Source organism: Pyxicephalus adspersus, chromosome 2, assembly GCF_032062135.1.
Source record: "Pyxicephalus adspersus chromosome 2, UCB_Pads_2.0, whole genome shotgun sequence".
Taxonomy (NCBI): Eukaryota; Metazoa; Chordata; class Amphibia; order Anura; family Pyxicephalidae; genus Pyxicephalus; species Pyxicephalus adspersus.
The window spans coordinates 138138549-138160435 of record NC_092859.1 but is presented as its reverse complement, the minus strand read 5'-3'; the positions used below and the strand labels follow the sequence as shown (position 1 = coordinate 138160435).

General features: G+C 39.9%; 1 protein-coding gene and 1 non-coding gene across 2 annotated transcripts; one reads left to right on the top strand and one right to left on the bottom strand.

Moving 5' to 3' along the window:
- Positions 1 to 4270: 4270 nt before the first annotated feature.
- Positions 4271 to 4342, bottom strand: TRNAQ-CUG (transfer RNA glutamine (anticodon CUG)). Its single transcript has one exon. It is a non-coding gene; the product is annotated as a tRNA-Gln (tRNA).
- Positions 4343 to 4806: 464 nt separating this feature from the next.
- Positions 4807 to 21300, top strand: RAB11A (RAB11A, member RAS oncogene family). The gene is made up of 5 exons (XM_072402613.1): positions 4807 to 4965; positions 14382 to 14577; positions 14762 to 14955; positions 18131 to 18211; positions 20508 to 21300. Exons 1-5 carry the CDS (start codon positions 4926 to 4928, stop codon positions 20645 to 20647), a joined length of 651 nt encoding a protein of 216 aa, XP_072258714.1. The 5' UTR covers positions 4807 to 4925; the 3' UTR covers positions 20648 to 21300.
- Positions 21301 to 21887: the final 587 nt, after the last annotated feature.

The window sequence follows — 21887 nt, the reverse complement described above, 5'->3', positions numbered from 1 at the left end:
GCGTTCTTACAGGACCTGCATGTACTGTAATGTAACATTAGAAAAATATTGTCATATTACAGCAAGGTTATGAATGAATTTAAACTCCGTTTGTATGCACTTTTATTAGCATTTTAAAGCTTGCCTTTAAAACACTGGAAAATGTCTATGACGCGATTTCACGCATTTTTAATGCGTTTATGTTTCAAGTGCTTATAAATTTTTTAAACGTTGCAAGCAACGTTATAGATAGTGCTCGTAAACGTCCCTCCGTCCGTAGATTAGCCTATTGGATTGCATGGAAATTTCAAACATAGGCTTTTGAAGACTCAGGTTAAACGCTGGGGAAAACATCTGTGTAGAATAAGCTTTATGCAGTAAATTGTCAAAGGTACTTATTTATGTAAAGCAAAGTGTCAGTACAGGTATCTCCCAGTGTTGTTCAGTGATCCACCATGCCTGCGCTTTCCAAAATATTATTATTATTATTATTAATAATAATAATAATAATACTAATAAAAAAACAGTATTTATATAGCAGACAGTAACATAGGAGAAGGAGAGGACCTTGCCCGGAAGAGCTTACAATCTAATAGAACAGCAATCTCTCATGCCTATCCGCTCCACAGAACAGTGATCCACCATGCCTGCCCTCTCCATAGAACAGAACAGAGATGTATATACAGATCTTCTTTATTCTACTGTTACAGAAAGCATTCTGTCTCATTGACTACAACTGAGCATATGTATGTGGCTTAAGGCTCATACCTAATACAGGGCACAAAGACATTACCCAAATATATACCTAAGCTTCTTGTATTGCATCTAAGGCTTAGTCTACACACCCCATTGCTTAACCTGACGCTTTAGAAGCCCATGTTTGAAATCCCCATGCATTCCAATTGGCTAATCTACACCGGGACGTTTCCTTGAGGCACATTTATGAGCACTATCTATATTGTTGCTTGCAATGTTTAAAAAAAATGAAAACGCGGGTAAACGCTTCCATTGAGTTCAATGGGGCGTTTTCCCGCCTAGATAAGCACTTGAAACGTAAACGTGTTAAAAACATGGGAAAATGCAGTAAAAACGCGGGATATACATTTTCCAGCGTTTTAAAGATGTGTTTACACACAAAAATGCTGTTAAATCCTATCATACAAACATCTTAATTTGCAATGCATAGAAGCAGCCATTAAGCTTGAAAGAGATTTCAAGTGGAACTAAACATAAAAAACAAAATTGCGAGCCGGTAAAGTTCCCTCTACATTAAAAAAAGAAAAAAAAAATCTGAGTGACTACAATATTTATAATTACACTTATCTATCTGTGTTGGGTGCTGTTATCTTTACCTGGTGCTCTTCTGGGTTAAGGATTTAAAGCAACCATGATAAGCCAGACGGAAATGATGGTATTCAATGGGAATTCAATTATGCCTGGCAGTGCATGCGCAACTTAGTGTATGTTAAGGCATCATAGACTAAACCTAATGTGTGGCTCAATGTATGATTCCAGGAATGGAATCCTGGCTGGTATTCCGGCATTCCCCGAGTCTGCAATGATCGAATGAACTCCCGTCTGCATGTATGCGCAGGAGTTACATCGTTCTGGTTTAACCAATCAAGATGGTAAAAATCAAAAACCTGGAAAAAGACTCAGTAAGGATGGCAGCGCCCGTGAAAAAGTGAGCGCAAGTCAGTGTAATTAAAAAAATTGTGATCAGACAGGTGAGTGTTACTTCCCCCACCTCCTAGATTGTAAGCTCTTCAGGGCAGGGTCCTCTCCTCCTGTGTCACTGTCTGTATTTTTCTGTCATTTACAACCCCTATTTAATGTACAGCACTGCGTAATATGTTTGCACTATATAAATACTGTTTATTATTATTATTATTAATATTATTATTAATAATAATAATAATAATAATGATAAGAATAATAATAATAAAAAGTCTATTTTACTGTATTAGGGACATCGCCTGTCTCTTCTTCAATAAAGGACCTGCACGGTCACATTTTTTATTGTTAATGTTTAGTTCTGCTTTAGGACAAAATGTACAATTATTTCAAGGTGCACATTTTTTATAAAAAGGTATTTTCACATTTTTACAGGCCCTCCTTATACATAAGGGGAACTAAAACAAGGAATTTAGGTGTGGGAAAGGGGTACAAAAAGGGAGGCCTTTTAAAAAGTGGAAATGTGCTTTAAACCTATACAAACATTCATTTCATTAGAAATGAATATTTTTTTGTTTTATGCACATTTTGTATTCCAGTCATCACGAACAAGTCACAATCTATCCTGGGGGTGGTCAGCCTAGCCCTGCCAAAGTGCTGACAAGCAGGAATATTCAGTCATGCTTCACTACATCCTGCTGAGTGGACATCCTGTTTTCTTACCTCCTATCTTATCCATCCAGCCCCGGCGCCCAGAACTCTACCTTGTCTATTCCAGTTACCTAACACACAGATAGAAGAAGGACAATCATTAAATATCTGCTGTATGGTATTGCATTGAAAATATTGTATGGCAATACAGATGCACAATGATATGGAATGCACAATCAATGCATAGAAAAGACTACAGGTAGATCCCCCCTTCTATTGTGTGCTGCTTCCCCACGTCTTAGATTGTAAGCTCTTTGGGGCAGGGTCCTTTCCTCCTGTGTCACTGTCTGTAGCTGTCTGTCATTTGCAACCCCTAATTATTGTGCAGCGCTGCGTAATATGTTGGCGCTATACAAATCCGTTTTTTTTTTTTTTATTATTAATAAGGGGGGGGGGACACACAACTTTTGAGCTTTCTGGTGTCATGTGACATGGCAGAAGAACTGAAGTGACAGAGGAAGACAGAATTGAAGAGGATGTATTGATGCTGTGTGTCAAAAGAAACTTTAAATCCACCTCCACGCTGAACACCAGAGAGGAGACCCCCTGCCAGGGACAATCATTAGGACCCCGATCATACTTGTAGGATGGTTGGCTGCTGCCAGATGAAACCTATGATGTGTGGCCGTGTTTGTGACTGCAGTGCGATTGTTCCTGCGCAACCAAATGAGTCTTTTTGCTGGAACTGTGCCAAACTTCATTGCACCTGCATACAGTCACGTACAAAAAATGATTCCCAACCACTCCCACTCACTTGAATAGGAGCAGTTGGGACCGAAGTTGAGCCTTCAGCAGAACGCTACTGTTGGTCTGAAATACTCCACACCTCCCACTCCCCAACAAGTGTTTTTTTTCCACAATGATGTTTGATTTATATAAGCGTCTCAAAAAAACAAATGAAATAATTTAGTTGGATGGAAATTTACTGCAAAATAACACTTTTATTAGTTAAATAATACATTTTATAGAAAAGTATAAATCTGCCCAAAAAGGGGCAATCAAATATCGCAATTGCGAACATAAAAACCTGATCGCTTTTTTAAACTTGGCAATGTTTAAGTGGTAATATTCAAAAAAATAGTTGGTGATTTCAAGTGCCTCTTTATTTATTTTTTTAAAAATAGGCCATTTAAAGCGGAAGTAAACCCAAAACAATCCTGCACATCAGTCTATCCGTCCTGAGGTTTCTTCCATCGGGTCCGGTGATGTCTCGGTATCTGTCTCCGGCCTGGAGCAGAGGGAGCACTGGGTGCCGCCATCTTCTCCTCTTTTCCTCCGGGTTCCTCTACCTACGTCACCCAATCTCTCACTGCGCAGGTGTAATATCGGGTGACGCAAATTGGAAAAACTTGATTTTCTCACTGCGCATGCGTGAGATCAGCAATTTTTTTTCTATTGATGAAAGGGCTCCTTCTACACATGCCTGAGATGCTCGAGCATGCGCAGAAGGAGCAGCCAAGAGACTCCCGCGATGCGTGACGTAGGTATCCCAGGAGGCTCTGCGCTCCCAATCATTCTCGACAGCCTAGGCAATCAAGAATTTAGGGGCGGTGCTGCACTTAAATATATTAAGTGCCTTTAAACCACGCCCCCCAAAAAGTAACGACTGCTCTAAGCGACAAAAAAATACTGCATCTGGGCTCATGAAAAACACAAAAATTGTAACAAAAATGTACACAAATTAGTGTGAACAGGTTCTTTAATAGAGTGTAAGGAAGAAAACAAGTGTCTATGTTTGTCTGGTTATTATAAAATACCTTTAAAATGTCATATATTTAGTTTTCTGAACGAATTTTTGAATCTGAATTTGAAACAAATATTAAATATATAATGAGTAGAATGTTTAAAGCATTAAAAATACAAATAAAAAAAAATATAAGTGGAATTGTAAAAAATAAAAAAGTTTAGGTTCCACCGAGATTTGAACTCGGATCGCTGGATTCAGAGTCCAGAGTGCTAACCATTACACCATGGAACCAGTTATTGCTGGCACACATCCGTCTCCCTTACACCTAATCTACTCCAGTCTATATATCTTATTGTACCTAACTATACAAAGCTAGGGTTCGCTATTTATTTCCTTTTATCACTATGACAAGTCCAGCTGACTATAAGGCCGGCAGCCCGGTGTTTCTATTGCAATGTTCGCTCTGCCGCAGTGTCAAAGCTGCCAACACTCCGCCCGCCATATTGCCTCACCTCCTGCAGCACAAAGCGCCATTTTGCAGCTTACGCAAATAGGACTTTTCACCGACTTTACACACACACAACATTAATTTATTTAATTTGTATACCAAAACTATATTTTCCTTTAAAATAACACTAGCAAATAAAACGTACGTGAAAACAATCATCGACGTCGCATAGGAGAATGGGTGTACTAAGATGGCGGCGATGTGCTTCGCTGAACCCGGAAGTGCTGTAAGCCTTACTTCCGGCAAGAACTGGGCGGAAGCGTTGTTCCTGTTTCAGGGAGGGGTTCGGTCATAGCCGGGCTTCCTGGAGATTTTGTCGGTTGCTGCCGAGAGCCGCAGATCCGGAGCACTACATTTACCGCCAGCATGGGAACCCGGGACGACGAATATGATTATTTGTTCAAAGGTAATGGCGGCCGGGAGGTGTCTGAGGTGACGACGGGAGGGGGGAGGGGATGTCGGCCAGAGGGGGGCTGAAAAATAGATTTAGGTCGCAGAGGGTGAGGTGAGGAGGCTTCGGGAGGGAGGATGGCTGACAGAGGCCTGGGATAGAGAGACATTCAGCACTGACATGACAGGGGGGGGGGGGGTATACAGAGACCTGTCCAAGTCTTGTTTACTTTTCCCTCATTATCAAAAATCCTTCAAAGATCCCTGAAGTTCTCTTGGCATGAACAGTTCCCCCGCCCTTACTTTTAATATCTGTTAAGGTAACAATTACAAAAGCCACAACGATCCCTATTGTCCACCGATACTGCTTGGTATTTCTTGTTTTTCCTATGTGTAGTCTGTTGACTTAGGTTTGGTGCAGTGCAATAGTTAAACATAAACTTTGCTTTGAGGAGAATATGTTAGGCCTGGATACTCTGCTCATAATCATTCTTTGTCCCCATTCCTGTTTTTACAAAGTGTTCTGCTTCTTAGGAAGGTTAGATGGGTGGTCCTGTCACACTTTGTGCCCCTGGAAGGGGTTTTACGGCCATGGATACCTCTGCTAAACACTTTACTAAGTTTTGTGTATTCTTCTTTCAACAGATTTTATGATTTTTATTTTGTAGTTTATCAAATATTTATTTTCCAATTGGTAATTTTAAAATCTCCATCCCCCAAAATGTAAAAGCTGTGCAATTCGGTATGCAGAGATATCTCACTAGTTTTCAAATTTTTTTTTTACAATGCAATGAGCATACCATGCCTGGCTGGTATTGTTTGCCTTCGATACTTAAAGCGGAATTAAACCCGCACAACTCTCTTATCTGCTCTCCATTGCAAGGCGCCACTATCCTCCTTTCTTCTACCCAGATACTCTCTCTCTCTCTCTCTCTCTCTCTCCCTCCCTATATGGCCGTTTTGATTGGCTGTTATAGGATGACATAACTCATGCGCAGGCATGGGGGGGGGGTCATTCATCCCTTGCACATGTAAGGGAAGCAGAGCTTGCCCAGTTTGCTTGGCAACCAAAGCTGATGCTGCGCATGCACGGCTCTGCTTTTTCACATTTCAGGCAGGTAAGTTGGGTTTTTGCAGAAGGGCCTCCGCCTGCCCTGTTCTGCAGTAACCACCGGCCTGATCCTTTATTTTGTGTGATTAAGAGCCTCTTATTCACATAATTGTTCCAAGTTATGGATTCAAAGTGTTGAAGACCATTTGTAGGAGCAGTCAGTCTTGGCCTTTTTCTCTCATGCAGACCAGGCTGTCCAGCAAAAATGACTGTCAGGAGTTGGGACATCTCTAATGTTACAGGGGTATGAAAGTTTATTATTCTTCTTTTAAATAAAAAGGTCAGCTGTCTCCGGCAGCCTTTGGCTTTATGTACACGGGCAATAATTGTCGTTAGAAAATGAACGATTAACGCCCGATCAACGAATATTCACAAATATTTTGAACAATCATATTGTGCACGCTTCTGTACATGCTGAAACAATACAATCGTTCAAATATAAACCACCAATAATGTAAACACACTAGATACCATCGTTTGAACAATGCAGGTAGTGACATTTACCAGAGAAAGTGTGTCACAGAACAATCCACGATCACTGAACGACCGTACATACGATTGATATCGAACGATCGTCGCCCAGTCAGATCCGTCGGGACGGTTGTTCGTTTCCAGCGACATTCCTTGTTCATCGGTGTCGTTGGCCTGTCGTTTAATTTTTTGGTAACGATTTTTAAACGGTCGATCGTTAGTGGTTTGTTTCCAACAGCAATTATTGCACGTGTGTGCGTGGCCTTTGACACCATTGTCAAAGGCTGACAAAGTTGTCACTGTTTTGTTTTTTACTGCTTTGCATGTACACATTACATCATGCACAGGCCAAATAGGGGGTGATTGCAATACAATATTCATTACTATAGCACCTTTTTAAAAAGATGAAATAAAGTACATTTATCCTTTGTGCCCACCTAATGTATACTCATATCAATCTATCAGTTTGTTTACATTCTGCTCTGTGCTTATTTTGTGCACCGGCCACATCTGCACAGAAGCTTTTGTGGGATAAGTGTCGCTGTCCCATCTCTGGAGACAACCAAGCAATTAGGATTTTCATAGAGGACAAATTTCATGTCCTCATTTTTGCTGTACGGGTTTTCTCTTTATCATTTACTTGGTCACATTCTGCTGACAGTAATATTCACCAATGTGTGTGAACTCTGTAGTACTTTGTAGTAAAGATTTATAAATATTATTTGTTAACTTCACCATTTAGCCCATTGTTACATATTACAAGGTCTATTTATTAATAATGGAGAGCCGATATAATTATCAGCTGGACACAACCATATTATTCTACACCTCATCTAATCTTCCTTTTATATTCCATTCATATTTAGTATTGTATGCCGTAATCTCTGTTTAAAATTGTGGAGAGAACTTTGTGATTGGAGCAGAGGCTGATCATGTGACTTTAACAGGTCATATGATTGGGTTTTCCTCAACTTATTTTATTTGTTCATGTTAATAGCTCATTGAAGGGAGTGGAGCGCAATGTATGTATGAGTGAACATGTGTATTATATTATTTATAAATGTACAGTGCTATAGCATTTTTCCAACCTTGGATTCTGAAATTGTCTCTTTGGCTGTCAAGCTTTTCCGGTGGATTTTTGCTTTTGATACAGAGCCGGTGCATAAATTAGGGTTTTTACTTTGACTACATTCATTTATAGAGTTTGAACTTAAAGTACACAACCAGAGACAGCCAGGTAGCAATCATTTCAGAAGGAGGTTATCAGTGGCAGCCTCAATACATCTTTTGCTCCAGTTTTCCATTGAACCAGACGTTCTGTCTTCTAATCTAATAAAAAAACAGATTGGTATGATTCCTATGCTGTTGTTTCTGCATCAAAGCAGCTACCAGCCCAGCATATCCAGTTTTGTCTTCCCCTGACCCGCTGCTCCCTCTCCAAGGTGCCATCCCATGCCACAGGTCTGGGCCCTTTTCAGCTGCAGAGAAGGAATTGCTATCAGCTGTAATTATAGATATTTGGAAGCTTGGAATGGGACTGACTGGGCAGCTGGTTAGGTTGAGGGAGAGTTAATTTATTACTTATGGATTGCTAATGTCCTTCCCTGTACTCTATTGGCAAAGAGATGGCTGACCCCTTGTCATCATGGCGGCATTTCCTCCTTCTTTGTTATCAGTCAGTGGTGTTCATGTCCTGACAAGCAAAGCAATGCCTGACATGTAACACAGATACATCACATATGTTTGTTTTTCAGGTGAACAACCTATGATGTATTTCCTGGCTTTCTGACACGTAGGGGTTAATGTGGTAGTCTAAGTCTGCCGCCTGTTATCTTTGGGTTTAGGGAGAGCCCAGGGCTCCCAGTAGCCACCCTGCAGCTTTTGCACACGTGGGTGTCATTTCATTGTGACTCTGGTGAATCACACAACACGCCCTGTGAAATCACCTAAGTCCCTGATGCACAATGCATTGCGTCACCTTTCTTGGCACCCAACGAGAGACCTAATGACCTACAGCAAGTACAAAGATTGTTCTAGAAAGAAAAGGTGCACCGGCATTTTCAATAAAGGATTTCCTCTTTAAATCTTGGAATGTTATTATGTCAATGGAATGCCGGCTAACTTTACAAAACTTGTCCAGTGATCCCAGCACACCTCACTAATCTGAGCATGCAGCTCTCTCCAAACATCACATCCTCCCATCTGTGACTGGAATGTTTCCCTCTTGGCAGGAAAAAATATTTCACTGCTCTTTAAAGAAAGTGGGCAATCTAAGGCAAAACCCACAGGGCATAACTTGTGAGTTCACATAGCCGCCCTTTTAGAATTCATACACCTGCATGCTTGTCTCAGCCTGTCTGAGCTCATTCTTTTTTGTTCATCACTGGCCAGGACACATTGTAACAGTAGCCATGTGTCTGACCTTTATCCTCTCAAGTATCGGAGTGCAATCATGCGCTTCATAAGACTGCTCACCTATATGAGTTCTTTGCTCACTGATCGGGGGAAGGGCAATGGAATGAAAATTCCTGGCCAAATCTACACTGATAGCCTCAAATATGTAGAGCTGCTTATCTTCTACATTTGTACACTTTCTAAACGGAAGTCTTTTTGTCTTAAAGTGACCCAGACGGTCATTGAAGTTAAATTGTAAGGGCCAACTTTTTTAGTTGATAAAGGGGAGGGGTTAGGCTGCATACCCACGTGCAACAATTGTCGTTGGAAAAGATCCGATTATTGGACAAGAACCATTGCAAGTGTGTAGGCTACATTAGCCTTAAGCTACGTACACACTTCCAATTATTATCGTTGGAAAACGAACGACGAACGATCCTGCACGATATCTACGAACGATCGTATAGCACCGATCCTGCACATAGAGATAACGACACGATCGTTCGTAGATATTGTACACACAATAGATCGTTTGAGCGATAGAGAAACTATGTGCACGACAGGAAAGTGAACGAACGTTCGTTCATTACGCATGCTCAGACCATGGACGATCAACGAACGACCGTACACACGAACGATGTTCAACGATCGTCGTCCAATCCGATCCGCCGGTCGTTCGTTTCCAGCGACTTTCCTCGTTCGTCGGGGTCGTTGGTTACTTTTTTACGAACGATTTTTTGCCCAATCGATCGTTCGTCGTTCGCTTTGAACGATAAAAATTGGAAGTGTGTACGCACCTTTAGGCTCCCTGTCAAATGTTTTGCTATCCGTACTGCTGGGGAGATATACCCACTTTATGGAAAAGTCAACATTTCCAGTTGTCATCAGAACAATAGGTGGGGGAATGTCTGGGATAAACATTTTGTTCACTTTAAAGAGATTTCCTTTTGTTTCCAATTGCGTCCTAAGAACAAGATGTGAAGGTACATCTCCATACTTGGTGCAGATAGAAAACAAAAATAAGGGGTTTCAGTGTTCTCCCCGCACCCTTTTAGCTGGGTGCACCACCCGGCACTTTTCGGCAACAACTTGGCTGTTTTAGGGTGGTTACTGATGAGTTGGGTCACAATTCAGGGGCTTCCACCCAGCTTACAAAAATTTCTGGGTTGAGCACTGGGTTTTAACCCTTCCTTGCTCTATTGAAAACTAACATATTGGCTAGACATACACTTTAAAATGGAATTAAACTTCCAAGGATTTGAAAAAATTCTTGATCCCACAGCTTGATGCGATATCCTTTCCACAATAACCCTTCTTACCTTCCTGATTGCTGCTCAGCATCGGTTGCCAGGAAGACCCAGCTTCATTGCGCGAACCGGGAAAATTGTCATTCCTTCACAGCCAATCAGGATGGCCGAAGATGGTAAGGAGGAAGAAAAGAAGCAACTTGGTGTCGCTCTACGATGGGATAGGTGAGTATCGCGAGTAGTTCCGCTTTAATATCCAACCTAAGGCTGTCTACATTTCAATCCGATTATACCCTTTCTTTTAGAACTATCAACACCTGTAGTACAAGGGCCTCTTCTGATTGGATGCAAAATAAACAGTTTGTTTACTTTAGGTAGGTAAGTCCTCACAATATAAGATTTGGGTAAATGAAAAGCAGATCACGCAGTCTGTATGGTCAGTATGGACAGCTTGGGAAGCATTCACACCTCTTTTGCAAAAAAAAAAAAAAAAAAATCTCTACTTGGTTTATTTATGGTGTGATTGCCTCCTAACTGCACCTTCCATGAGGATTAATGGTAAGGTATGTAAAATAATTTCAAAGCACACAGAAACCTTTATTCTAGCCATTAACTATGCTGTATTTATGATTTTGTCAAAAAAAATTAAAAAGTTTGGTTATTAAATAAATACATATTACATTAATTACATGGCCTGTCACAAAGGGATCAATTTATATGTTCATCATAGAATCATTTGAAAATACCATTTGGATAAATTTGCACCAGCCCCTCAAACATTAAAAAGAAAGTCCATCTAGTTCAACCACTAGGGAAATAAACATATCCAAGATAAAACCCTGTAGACATAGTTGATCAGAGAAAGGCAAAAAAACCTTGTGTTTAAATGTGCTCCAACGGGGAATTTATTATTATCATTAATATTGTTATTAATACACAGTATTTATATAGCGCCATAATATTACGCAGCAGTGCACAAAGTCCATAGTCATCCTTGATCCCCTGAGGATCCTGTAGTTGCACGACAGCACTGAAACAGCATCTGCCCATGTAACTGTTGCAGTAAGTACCACTCATTGCAACCCCTATTCATTCGCTATGGGGCTGCTGCAGGGAGATGCTACATGTAGTGTTTGCCAAGAAGCAGGGTTCCTGGCATGAGTGGAGGTCCCTGTGAGGTACTAGTATTTGGCCATTGACATTATCGAGCCAGTAATGAATAAGGCTAAATCCTCAAGGCTGACATTACTTATTTTGGTCAATATAAGAAATGGCGAACAACTTGTGGTTTGTATTCCTGGGAAGGGATTTTAGATGTAAATGTCTGACAGTTACTTTAAAGCAGATAGATAGTAAGCGCTTCAGGGCAGGGTCCTCTCCTTCTCCTGTGTCACTGTCTGTATCTGTCATTTGCAACCCCTATTTAATTTACAGCGCTGCGATATATATTGGCGCTATGTAAATACTTTTTCATAATAATTCAAGCTATGTAATGTCCACAAAAATACAAAATAGAAAAAGATTTACCTTCCATATTTTATTTAATGATGTTCACTCACTTTGATCAACTAACTATAATCATAACTAAGTGGTTGTTACCACCAATGCTGGAACTTTCTGTTTCTTGTCCCTGCCTTTGGCTCAGTCATTGTCCTGTGAATGATTATCATCCTAATAAATAGAGTTCTCCCTTTACTCTTACCTCCTGTATCCTAAAAGCCCTAGATATCCAATAGCTCTCACACTTGGGACGGACCATGTCTCAAAGTTTGGTGAAATCACTCCAGTTCTACATGTTAAACTAATACAGTTGGTTGGTAAAGGGTTAAAACAACCCATTGAGCTTGCACAACCTTTTCTTACTCATTCTCTTTGAAATAAATTGTTCATTCAACTAGGCTGTGGCTGGCTTCTGTCAGCTGTCACCCCTGCAAATGATTACGAGCTGTCTGTAAGGTAGGTGGACCTGTCAGACTGGTGCATCGGGGTGTCTAAAGATTACTGTAAACTGCAGCTGTTTTGTTAAATGAGGCTTCATCACTGATCTGGGAGCTCGGTCTATACATAGAGCCCATTCTAGTTTTCCAGAGACACCTTGGATTCTTTTTTTAAACCTTTGTGTAAGTTTAAATGTCAATGTCTTTTTCTGTACCTGAAAATCACATTTCTTAAAATAATGGCCAAGTAAAAATAAGTGTCTTTTGTAATGTCTGAGAATTTTATGATACTGCAGAATATTTAAAGTGATCTTGTCCTTGTAAAAATGAAGTCAGTACATACCTTTATTGGGGCCCGTTCTGCTAAACACTGCTCTGATCACTAGAACGGGTTGCCAAAATCCACTAGAAGGTCAACACCAGAAACCGGATTTGATCTCCTGGGTCCTCTACAACCCTTGCTGATGTCGTCAAGTTCTCTGGCAGTTATGTGAGGTCAGGGGAAGGAACCAACAAGTGTTCCAGGGGCACCTAGGATACTTTATAAATTGCTGCTTTCCCAGTGGACTTCGGGATACTGGTTCTAGTAATCAGATTTCTGTTCAGTGATGAGAACCCTTGGAAATGTATCTGTTTCCTTCTTTTATAGGTTATGATTGTTTTATTAACGTTTTTACCCAACAGGGTCATTTCAAACCGGCATGCATCTTTATTTGTTGCAATATGTAATGATGACCATCACCTGAACTACTTAAATCCTGTTAAGAACATCAGCTCTTGCATCAGAATTAAACAGATCAAAACTTCACTAGGACACTGCTTTCTTGTGCCAGGAAAGGCTGCCACTCCGGGGATGCTGCATGATAGCGTAAGCCCCAAAGGGAATGAATAGGGGAAACCATGAACAGTACTATTTCCACTTACTGCCACCAGCTGTCAATTATGCAGCAGCTGGGAAGATGCGGGATCATTTGATCCTAAAACAGGTTTGAACTTGCACATATCGTCATAGATGAAAATTATGTAGCAGTTTCCACTCTCTTTATATGCTGCATGGTGACAGTAACAAGATGCACTGCTGCTTCCCCCCGAACTAAACACCATTTCACTTTTCTTTAATGCTAAATCATTGATCACTTGTGTTTGGTGGTGCAATCTAGTTTGTGCTGACAAAACAGTGCAAGAGGGAGCTGCTTATTGGTGGGACTACAGAAATTAAACCTGCAGTTCAACTGCAGAAAGTAGCTGTTCTGATCAACCCAGCAGTGTCTAAATTACCACTCAGTAGCTGGGGGTCACAACATATAAGGACTGTGCAGAGAAGGGTGCCAGAGTGCAGACAATATGCTGAATATGCTGTATAGCACTTAGGGGTGTGGTGGTGGAAGTTCAGTGATGTGGGAACGTGCGTTACCAAGCCTCTTTGGTTTAATACAGCTTTGAGTCTTATTAGATGGTGTTCATGCCTATGAGTTGACATCTACTTCACAGTAAACTACTAATGTTTTTTTTTTTTTTTTTTTTTTTTTTTTTTAAATGCAAGCACCAAAAAACTTCCCTGAAGGAAGGTTGCAAATACCCCTCGCACTCTGTGCACCACTGCCTTCATCCAAACGCTGCTGTGGTGAAAAGGATCAACTGCAGCCTCTATTAAAACCTACTATTTTAAGCCTGCTGTACTCGATGTTTTTTCCTGCGGATCCCAACTTTAATACTGTACCTTCTGGGGGAAGATCTACACAACCTGACATGTCTGTTTACAAATATTTTTCAGTCAGTGATTTCTCCTCATTACAGTAGTGTTTGGCACCATGGACAGCACGAGTGGCATTTACTTTGCTGCAAATACGTTTATTGGCACTTTCATTTTAGCGACAGTTGCTTGAATGCATTTGGCAGTCATAACATTAGGGGTTTGGTTGGAGCAAATGAAATGTCAGCTACTTACTATGAGGGAGAGCATCTCCAAATGGAAATGAGTTGCCAACCACAAAGTCTGCATGAGCCTTTGGTAATGTTCAACCTGGTTATTCACATCAATTAGTTACTTTAAATAATCTTCTGCTATTGTGGTAACGGTATCTAGCAATAAATGTAATATGGGATTATTGATCAGATTAGAATCAATAATTTTTTTTTTTTTTTTTTTTTTTTTTTTTAGAGGGGGTGTCTATTTTAAATTTCTTTTATAAGGTATGGATATGTGCATTTTTCAATGTCCTTTACTAAACACAAGACCAATTCTTTACCATATTTATTTTTTTCCCTGCAGTGGTTCTGATTGGTGATTCTGGAGTTGGGAAAAGTAACCTCCTTTCACGCTTTACCCGTAACGAATTTAATCTAGAGAGTAAAAGCACCATTGGTGTGGAGTTTGCTACAAGGAGCATCCAGGTGGATGGTAAAACAATCAAAGCTCAGATTTGGGATACGGCTGGGCAGGAGAGATACCGTGCAATCACCTCTGCGTAAGTTGGGGGGGAAATGTGGGGGTTTCTTATGCATTACAATCAAATGTCTTGATTTCGTTCTGTTTTCTTTGTTTCATGCCAAGTTATGCACAGTTCTGACTTTGGTTTTATAAGCTGAGCGCCTAATAATATTACTCTGAGTTTTTATATATGGCTGACTCGGCAAATCTTTTTCTTACAGGTACTATCGAGGAGCTGTAGGTGCTCTGCTGGTTTATGATATTGCTAAGCATCTTACCTATGAAAACGTGGAAAGGTGGCTCAAGGAGTTGAGGGACCATGCAGACAACAACATAGTCATCATGCTGGTTGGCAACAAGAGTGACTTGCGCCACCTGAGAGCAGTGCCCACTGATGAGGCCAGAGCATTTGCAGGTCATTACATGTTGTATACTTTTATATAGTGTGTTTATTTCAATGCTTTTCTGTCTGCCATAAAGTGCCTTAGCGGCCTATGTACCCCAGTATAGGAAATCAGAACTACACTGCTTTTTCAGGGGTTTCCTTTGCAGAATTTAGAATACATCAGCCACCCACTTAATATAATATTACATTAGTTCTTCACCTTTAGGTTTTAACTTGCATCTCAAGGGTTAAACAAGGCAAATATAATATGGGTGCTGCCAATGTTGGCTTTTTGAATGTGCAGGCTCCATCCCTATTCTGCTTTCACTACTTGGTGAGTCACTGACCTTGAACATGTATGTGCATATCAGATGTCCTGGAACTAATACCAATACCAGAGCTTACACAGCACAAGTTACCAGTGTTTTATCCTTTTACCCCATGTTTTATCCTGTCAGGGTTCATATTATGGGATTTTTTTTTATATTTAAAGATAAACTCCTCTACCCAAACTTCTGTAATTTTCCTGAACTAATCTATACTAAAACACTTTCAACCCAGCTGCTCATTTTTCTCAGAATGGCCATTGCCAGCAGGCAAGTATGCAGCTGGGGTGGGTGTAGAATAATTCTAATGAGCTGTGTTCAGTGTTTATTATTATTAATATATTTATTTAGAGGTAGAGGAACTTTATTCTCTAACAGGAGTGTCTGTGTAAACCGTTTACATATATATACAGGAGAGATGAATATCAAGCCCCCACTGATTGGACAAAAGTAGGGAACAAGATAAGCCAAAGCCAAGATTTTTGTATCCATGTTGACCAGTATTCAGGACTTTTCATAATGCCACTTAATGACCAGGCACTTGGAGATGACTTGTAGATGGAAAGTTTGACTTCACCCAAACTTTAAATTGGTCAAAATGAAGCTGCACATGTTAAGTAACCAGCTGTATATTTCCGAATCTGCAGCCCTTTTTTAACACTATGGATTTACATAGATTGTACCACCATTTTCCTGTACATTACTAAGATTACTGGGACTAGCACTGCGGAATTGGCTTTATTATTTTGATAGCTCTGCATTTGCGAAAATCTCACTGTTTCTGGTCGGCGTCAGCAAAGATTAGTCATACAGATAATGCTCAGCAGGGACTCTACCACACTGCCTCCAGTGGTAGGAATTGTCATTGTGTGCTGAGCTGATGAAAGGAAATAGTACAAGATCTGTTTAGGCTGGGTCTACATGGACGTTTTGTAAAAAGGCATGTAAACGTTCCTACTGCGTTTATAAGCGTTTTTATGCATTTATTTTAACGTTTTAAAACTTTTTTTTTAAATGCTGGGAAAAGCTGAAAAACGTCTATGCCGCGTTTATCCGCGTTTTACCGCGATTCTGCAAGCGTTTTAGCACTTGATAGAAATGCAAATTGTAACCCTGGGAAGTGATTTCTGCAAGTACAGGAAGTACATACATCTCTGCATACATGTGATAATGTGATTATGCAACAGTACAGTGACAAATGTAACAGTATACACAGAATAGTCAAAAGAGTGCAAAGTGAAGCACAATTAAAGACAATGACTACACACAAGTGATAATGAATGACATCATTTGCAGGTGTGAATAGCACCAAAAGCAAACACAATGGCAGACAATCTTCACACGTGCCAGGCATAGGTGTTAATTTTTAACAGCATAGTACATGTAATCATGCATGACACATGGAATAGTGACACAGGACACAGACCATTGTTAAAACGTTTGTAAAATCCTCCATTGAAATCAATGGAAGCTTTTTTATTGACTATTTCTAGCATGCATAAACGCAGGAAAACGCTCCCATTAAAATCAATGGACGCGTTTTCCCGCGATTTACCAGCGTTTTAAGTTTTTAAACGTTGCAAGCAACGTTTAAAATAAAGCTTAAAAACGTGCCTGAAGGAAACGTCCTGGTGTAGATTAGCCCATTGGAATGCATGGGGACTTCAAACATGGGCTTTAAAAGCCTCAGGTTAAACGCTGGGGAAACAGTCCGTGTAGACTAAGCCTTAGGAGTTGATAATATTGTATTTTCATTCAACACCAATGGTTCACATGTCCTTCCTTCATTTTTTTATTTATTTATTAGTTTGGCCTCCAAATTCCAAATGTGTGATTTGTCTAAACAGTTGCTTTATTAAAACTGTTGTTGGAATAATGCCCTTTTTATATCTAAGCTGTACTTTATAAATCTTCCTAAACATTAAAAAAAAGTTGTTTGACCTATTTACTGTAATCACATATTAGTGAGGTTTTTCAAAATGAGGAACTAACTAATAATTATTGCATGGTTTTAAGATACTTCCTGTTAAATAAATCTTGTGAACTCTATTTTCACCAATATTTGTTTTAAAATAAAACCCACACCCACTGCACTGCATTTTGCAATCTCTAGTTGCCTGATGTATAACAGTGATGGGTCTTCTGTCCCTGTTTTAAATTAGTCCTGGAGACACAAAATTAAAATGTTAGGTTTGAACCCTGTCGCACCACTTCCCCATGGCAGTCACAGTGTAAATAAAATGTTTTGTGCCAAAAATGCATTACCCCCCTCTTCCCAAAACAAACATACAAACACCTTCCATGCAGGAAAATGTAAGTTAGTTATGCAAATATGAGGGATGTCCAAAAATCCATGATCATAGAACAATTGCCAGATTGTCAGTGATGCGTTTAATGACCAATCAGTTTCTGTTTTGTTCCTCAAATACAGTAAGGAGGAAATAAGCTATTTAATGTACAATCTGATTTTTTTTTTTTGAGGTTTATAAGTAGGAACCAATGTTATGTTAAAACACACACATACCCTTCCTTTATAATGATTGTCTGAATAGTTTGCTTTGGTGATAAGTCTGCATATATGGGGTCTGTGGGAGACTGGTGCTAGAGACGTCTGGTATTAATATTCATGACCTATTCATATGTGCTTTTAAAAATGGGTTTATCACAGTACCGTTTCAGTACCATATCAAAGTTTACATTAGGAAACCCAGACTTGGCCCTTTACACTATGATGTAAAAATGCTGATTACTGTTGAGGGGCCATGCAGACATCCATTGCCTTGCTGCTGTAAATCTCTGTTTCTCTAAGTGCTACTACAACATTTATTATTGATATGTTCTCAATTATTTTGGACTAAAATGTTTCCCTTCTTATACAGAAAAGAATGGTTTGTCCTTTATTGAGACTTCAGCCCTGGATTCTACAAATGTGGAGGCTGCTTTCCAGACCATCCTGACAGGTAAAACATGAGTACTGCCTCCATTGACTTGAGCTGTTGTTGGCTCCAAGTAATTGGGGTAGTTGATTTGTATACAACAAACAATCCATTACCAATGTTTACTTTTATACTTCGGATTACAAAATTAAAACTGGCAACTGGTGTTTTTTCTTTCCCGTTTTTTTTTAAATCAGAGATTGCATTGTATTCCCCTTCAATAAAAAACTCAGATCTCTTCCAGATGGCTCTGGGCATAGTGGTAGAAACATTTTGGGAGGCTTAATTGTTTTGATAGTTTCACCTAATCTGGCAGTTTTGCCCTCTGCTATTTTCATTTTTCAACCAGTCTTTAAACATATCAATGCTATAACCTTTTTTTATATTGACTGGAAATTATTTGTTTGCTCAAAAGCCCAAAATGTTCATTCTAATAGATTTATATTTTAAAGTATTCTGACTCAACCATTATGGACCGCTTACCTACTCTAGTCAGGCACTTTTTTGACATCCTTTTGATCAAATGATTACATAGATTTAAAAAAATGTTAAATGCATTTATGGTCAGCTTTAGGTTCAGGCTGATTTATGAAACGTCTGATAATCCCATTTTCTATCTACTCTGCTCTGGCAATTTGACAATTGGTGCCTTCAGCCATGTGGTAAAATTGTTAACCTCTATGCACCCTGTGTGACACCAGGATTGGTTTATGTAAGTAGAACAGGGTGGTTTCACAAAGTTCACACCTCCCATGCTGTTGGGTATGCATTGGCACATTTCATGATGACTGGATTAAGGTGCTACTTCTGTGTATATAAATGCTGGAGAAACTACCTGGCACTCAGTAGACATGATGAATTGACTTGAATAAGCTACGAATCTTCTTCAACATTGCCAATACAAGTCCAGTTGTGATTACCTTCTAATAGACATACCCTGGATAAATGAGAACCTTTACAGAGATGAAAAGCTACCAAATTTACTTGGGAAAGAAGATATGAACTGATTGTCATTGCCAGTAGCTTGACTTTTGATGCACAAATTGAGCTACTAAACAGCAAACTGGCTCGGGGAAGCTTGTACAGTCTGCTAGCATTTGTAGTTTTTTTTTTACTATCAGTTTGGCTTAGACTTCTAAGTTATTGCTTGCTTTATTAACTGCTTCTTGTATGTTATATTAAAATACATTTGCAAACAAATGCTTGTTAGAAAATATGATTGCCTGACATTTAGTTTATCACTAGCTATTTGGAAAGTTATTTTTCTGTGTACTTTCCTGTCCTTAGATCTTGTGTTGTATTGTTTGTATTTTGGGGAGGCATAGGGCAATGCTTTCTGGACACCGCGGCAAATATTCTCAAGGTCGTAAGATAGGGAGAACAGTACACAAAGTGCTGACTTTGCATTTTTGCCAGCAGTGATTCATGTACAGATATTCTTATAACATCTTAAAGGGCTAAAGGATATCAAGCTTTTCCTGTTTTTTTTGTTTTTTTTTTATATAAAGGATTTGTATTTTTTTGGGTGGGGGGGGGGGGGGGGGGTGACATCTGTTAGTACAGACAGGTTGTTTTTCTTGGGATTCTGATTTGTGATAATGTGCAAATGATCAGTGATCAGTTCTCGAGGGATTTGGCAGGAGTAAAGTTCAGGCAGAGCTCGACAGTGTAAGGCAGTGGTCGCCAACCTTTTCGGTCCCGTGGGCCACTAAATTTACCAGCTCCAGACCGCGCATGCGCAGGGAGCCGGGTGTCACTCAAAGGGGGAAGAAACTTCCCCCATAGTGACGTCATGATGCCAGAACCTGCCCACACTATCTGGACGCAACCCGCACACTCTCCCATCGCAGGCTCAGATCTGTGTTGTGTGCAAAGACGCAACCAGGTCACTTCATTGAGCCTGCATTCCATATTGGGATCATAGTCCGCGGCTCTGGCTGAAGCGCCCTGCCAGCGGCATTCTTCTAACCCCATTTGGGGGGCGCACGGGCCAGAGCCACAGACCACCAGTTGGCAACCGCTGGTCTAAGTCTTTGATTCTCATCTTCATAAAAGACTGTATGAGCCCCATCAGAGCAGAGATTAAGTCCTAAGAGTAAAGGCGTATATTTATGACCCATCTGTGGCATTTTAATGGTTTTAAAATATGATTAGGTGAGGGTCTGTTCGGAACTTAAATTTAGAAAAAAAAGTGTGTGTTTGTGTGTGTTTAAGTATTGGTTGCTAAATCATTAAATACATGCCTTGGTCTATTGACAGGTCCTCTTAATCTTTCTGTATGTTACCACAAATCTTTTTTTTTGTTTTTTTTTTTTTCCAGAAATTTACCGCATTGTGTCTCAGAAGCAGATGTCTGACAGACGTGAAAACGACATGTCCCCAAGTAACAACGTTGTCCCCATACATGTCCCACCCACCACTGAAAATAAACCAAAGATGCAGTGCTGTCAGAACATATAACGGCTGCTGCCTGCATAGTGTCAGGCTTCGATTCCCTGTGTCCAGCTCTGGAGGGGCCAGGCCCACTACCTGTGCCCAGTTCTAGAGGTGCCAGGCTCTGTATATTCCCCACGTCCTGCACTGGACTCTTTTGAATTCTTTTTTTTTTTTGTTAATATATTTTTTTTTGAGTGTATGTGTGTAAGAACTTTAATTTTACTATTCCATCTGGATTTTTACATGTCTTAAATTCTTTTGATTTTTGACTTTCTGTAAGGAAATGATCTAATCTCCTCTCTCTCTCACACTCTCTCTTTTCTCTGTCTCCCTGTGCTCTGCCTTTCCCCTCTTCTTTCTTCTCTACAAATACAATGATTCCAGGTCTGCCCCAGTCCCCTTCCTGTCTCCACTCAGAGATGTCTGTATAATATATGAAATAAACGCATGTTGCCTGCTGGAGGCATCCTCTCCTGATACCTTGTGACTCGACAGATCTGTTTTTTTTTCTTTTTTTCTTTTTTTTTTTTACTCTTATGTTTTCCACTTATGACCAGTAATAGATAATGTCACTTGTATGTCACTCATTGCTAGAGCCGCTGTTTTGATCTCTAGGAACTACATGGAAAAAAAAACAGGTGTGATGTGTAATAAAGTGTTTATACTGTTAAACCATACCTAATCTGGATCTGTTCATGCTCTTCTTCCATAAGGCATTCAGCCAGAAGATAAAGATATGTAAAAAGGCTTAAGGAAAGGCAGCTTTTATATTGTAACCTGATAAGCATTTTTTATTGGTGTAACCGCTGAATCCGTAGTAGCTTCACTCAATTCACTGAGCTATAACACGTTATATTCAGCCTCCTTTTTTCCAGCTCTCATCTGAAAATATCAGTCATCTGGCAAGTAACATATATGTTATAGCTTAGTGAATTGAGCATTTTGGAATATAGAACTTATTTGTACTTGTAGTATCTGTTTGCAGAAATGTTGGGTGCTGAGCAGTAAGTGGGGGTAGGCTATGAAGTTGCAGCATTGCTGAGGCAGAGGGTCCTGGTGAGCCGAGTATTGGATCCGTTGTACAGCGGTTCTTTTATCCACTCATACTTTCTCTGTGACACGTTTTACTTTTGATGCAAGAAAACAAACAGCAAGCAGTTCCTTATCCTTTCATATGAAGGCTTCATAAGTAAGATTTGTAGTGCAGTTTAGGGGCACTTATGTTTCTAAACCCCCTCCCCACCCCCACTTTTATTTTCTAAGG

What these genes read in the sequence shown, in the direction of transcription:
- RAB11A (XM_072402613.1), top strand. Translation starts at nt 4,926, where the DNA reads ATGGGAACCCGGGACGACGAATATGATTATTTGTTCAAAG. An exon ending in ATATGATTATTTGTTCAAAG is followed by an intron (nt 4,966 to 14,381) that starts GTAATGGCGGCC and finishes TTTTCCCTGCAG; the next exon opens with TGGTTCTGATTGGTGATTCT. An exon ending in TTTCCAGACCATCCTGACAG is followed by an intron (nt 18,212 to 20,507) that starts GTAAAACATGAG and finishes TTTTTTTTCCAG; the next exon opens with AAATTTACCGCATTGTGTCT.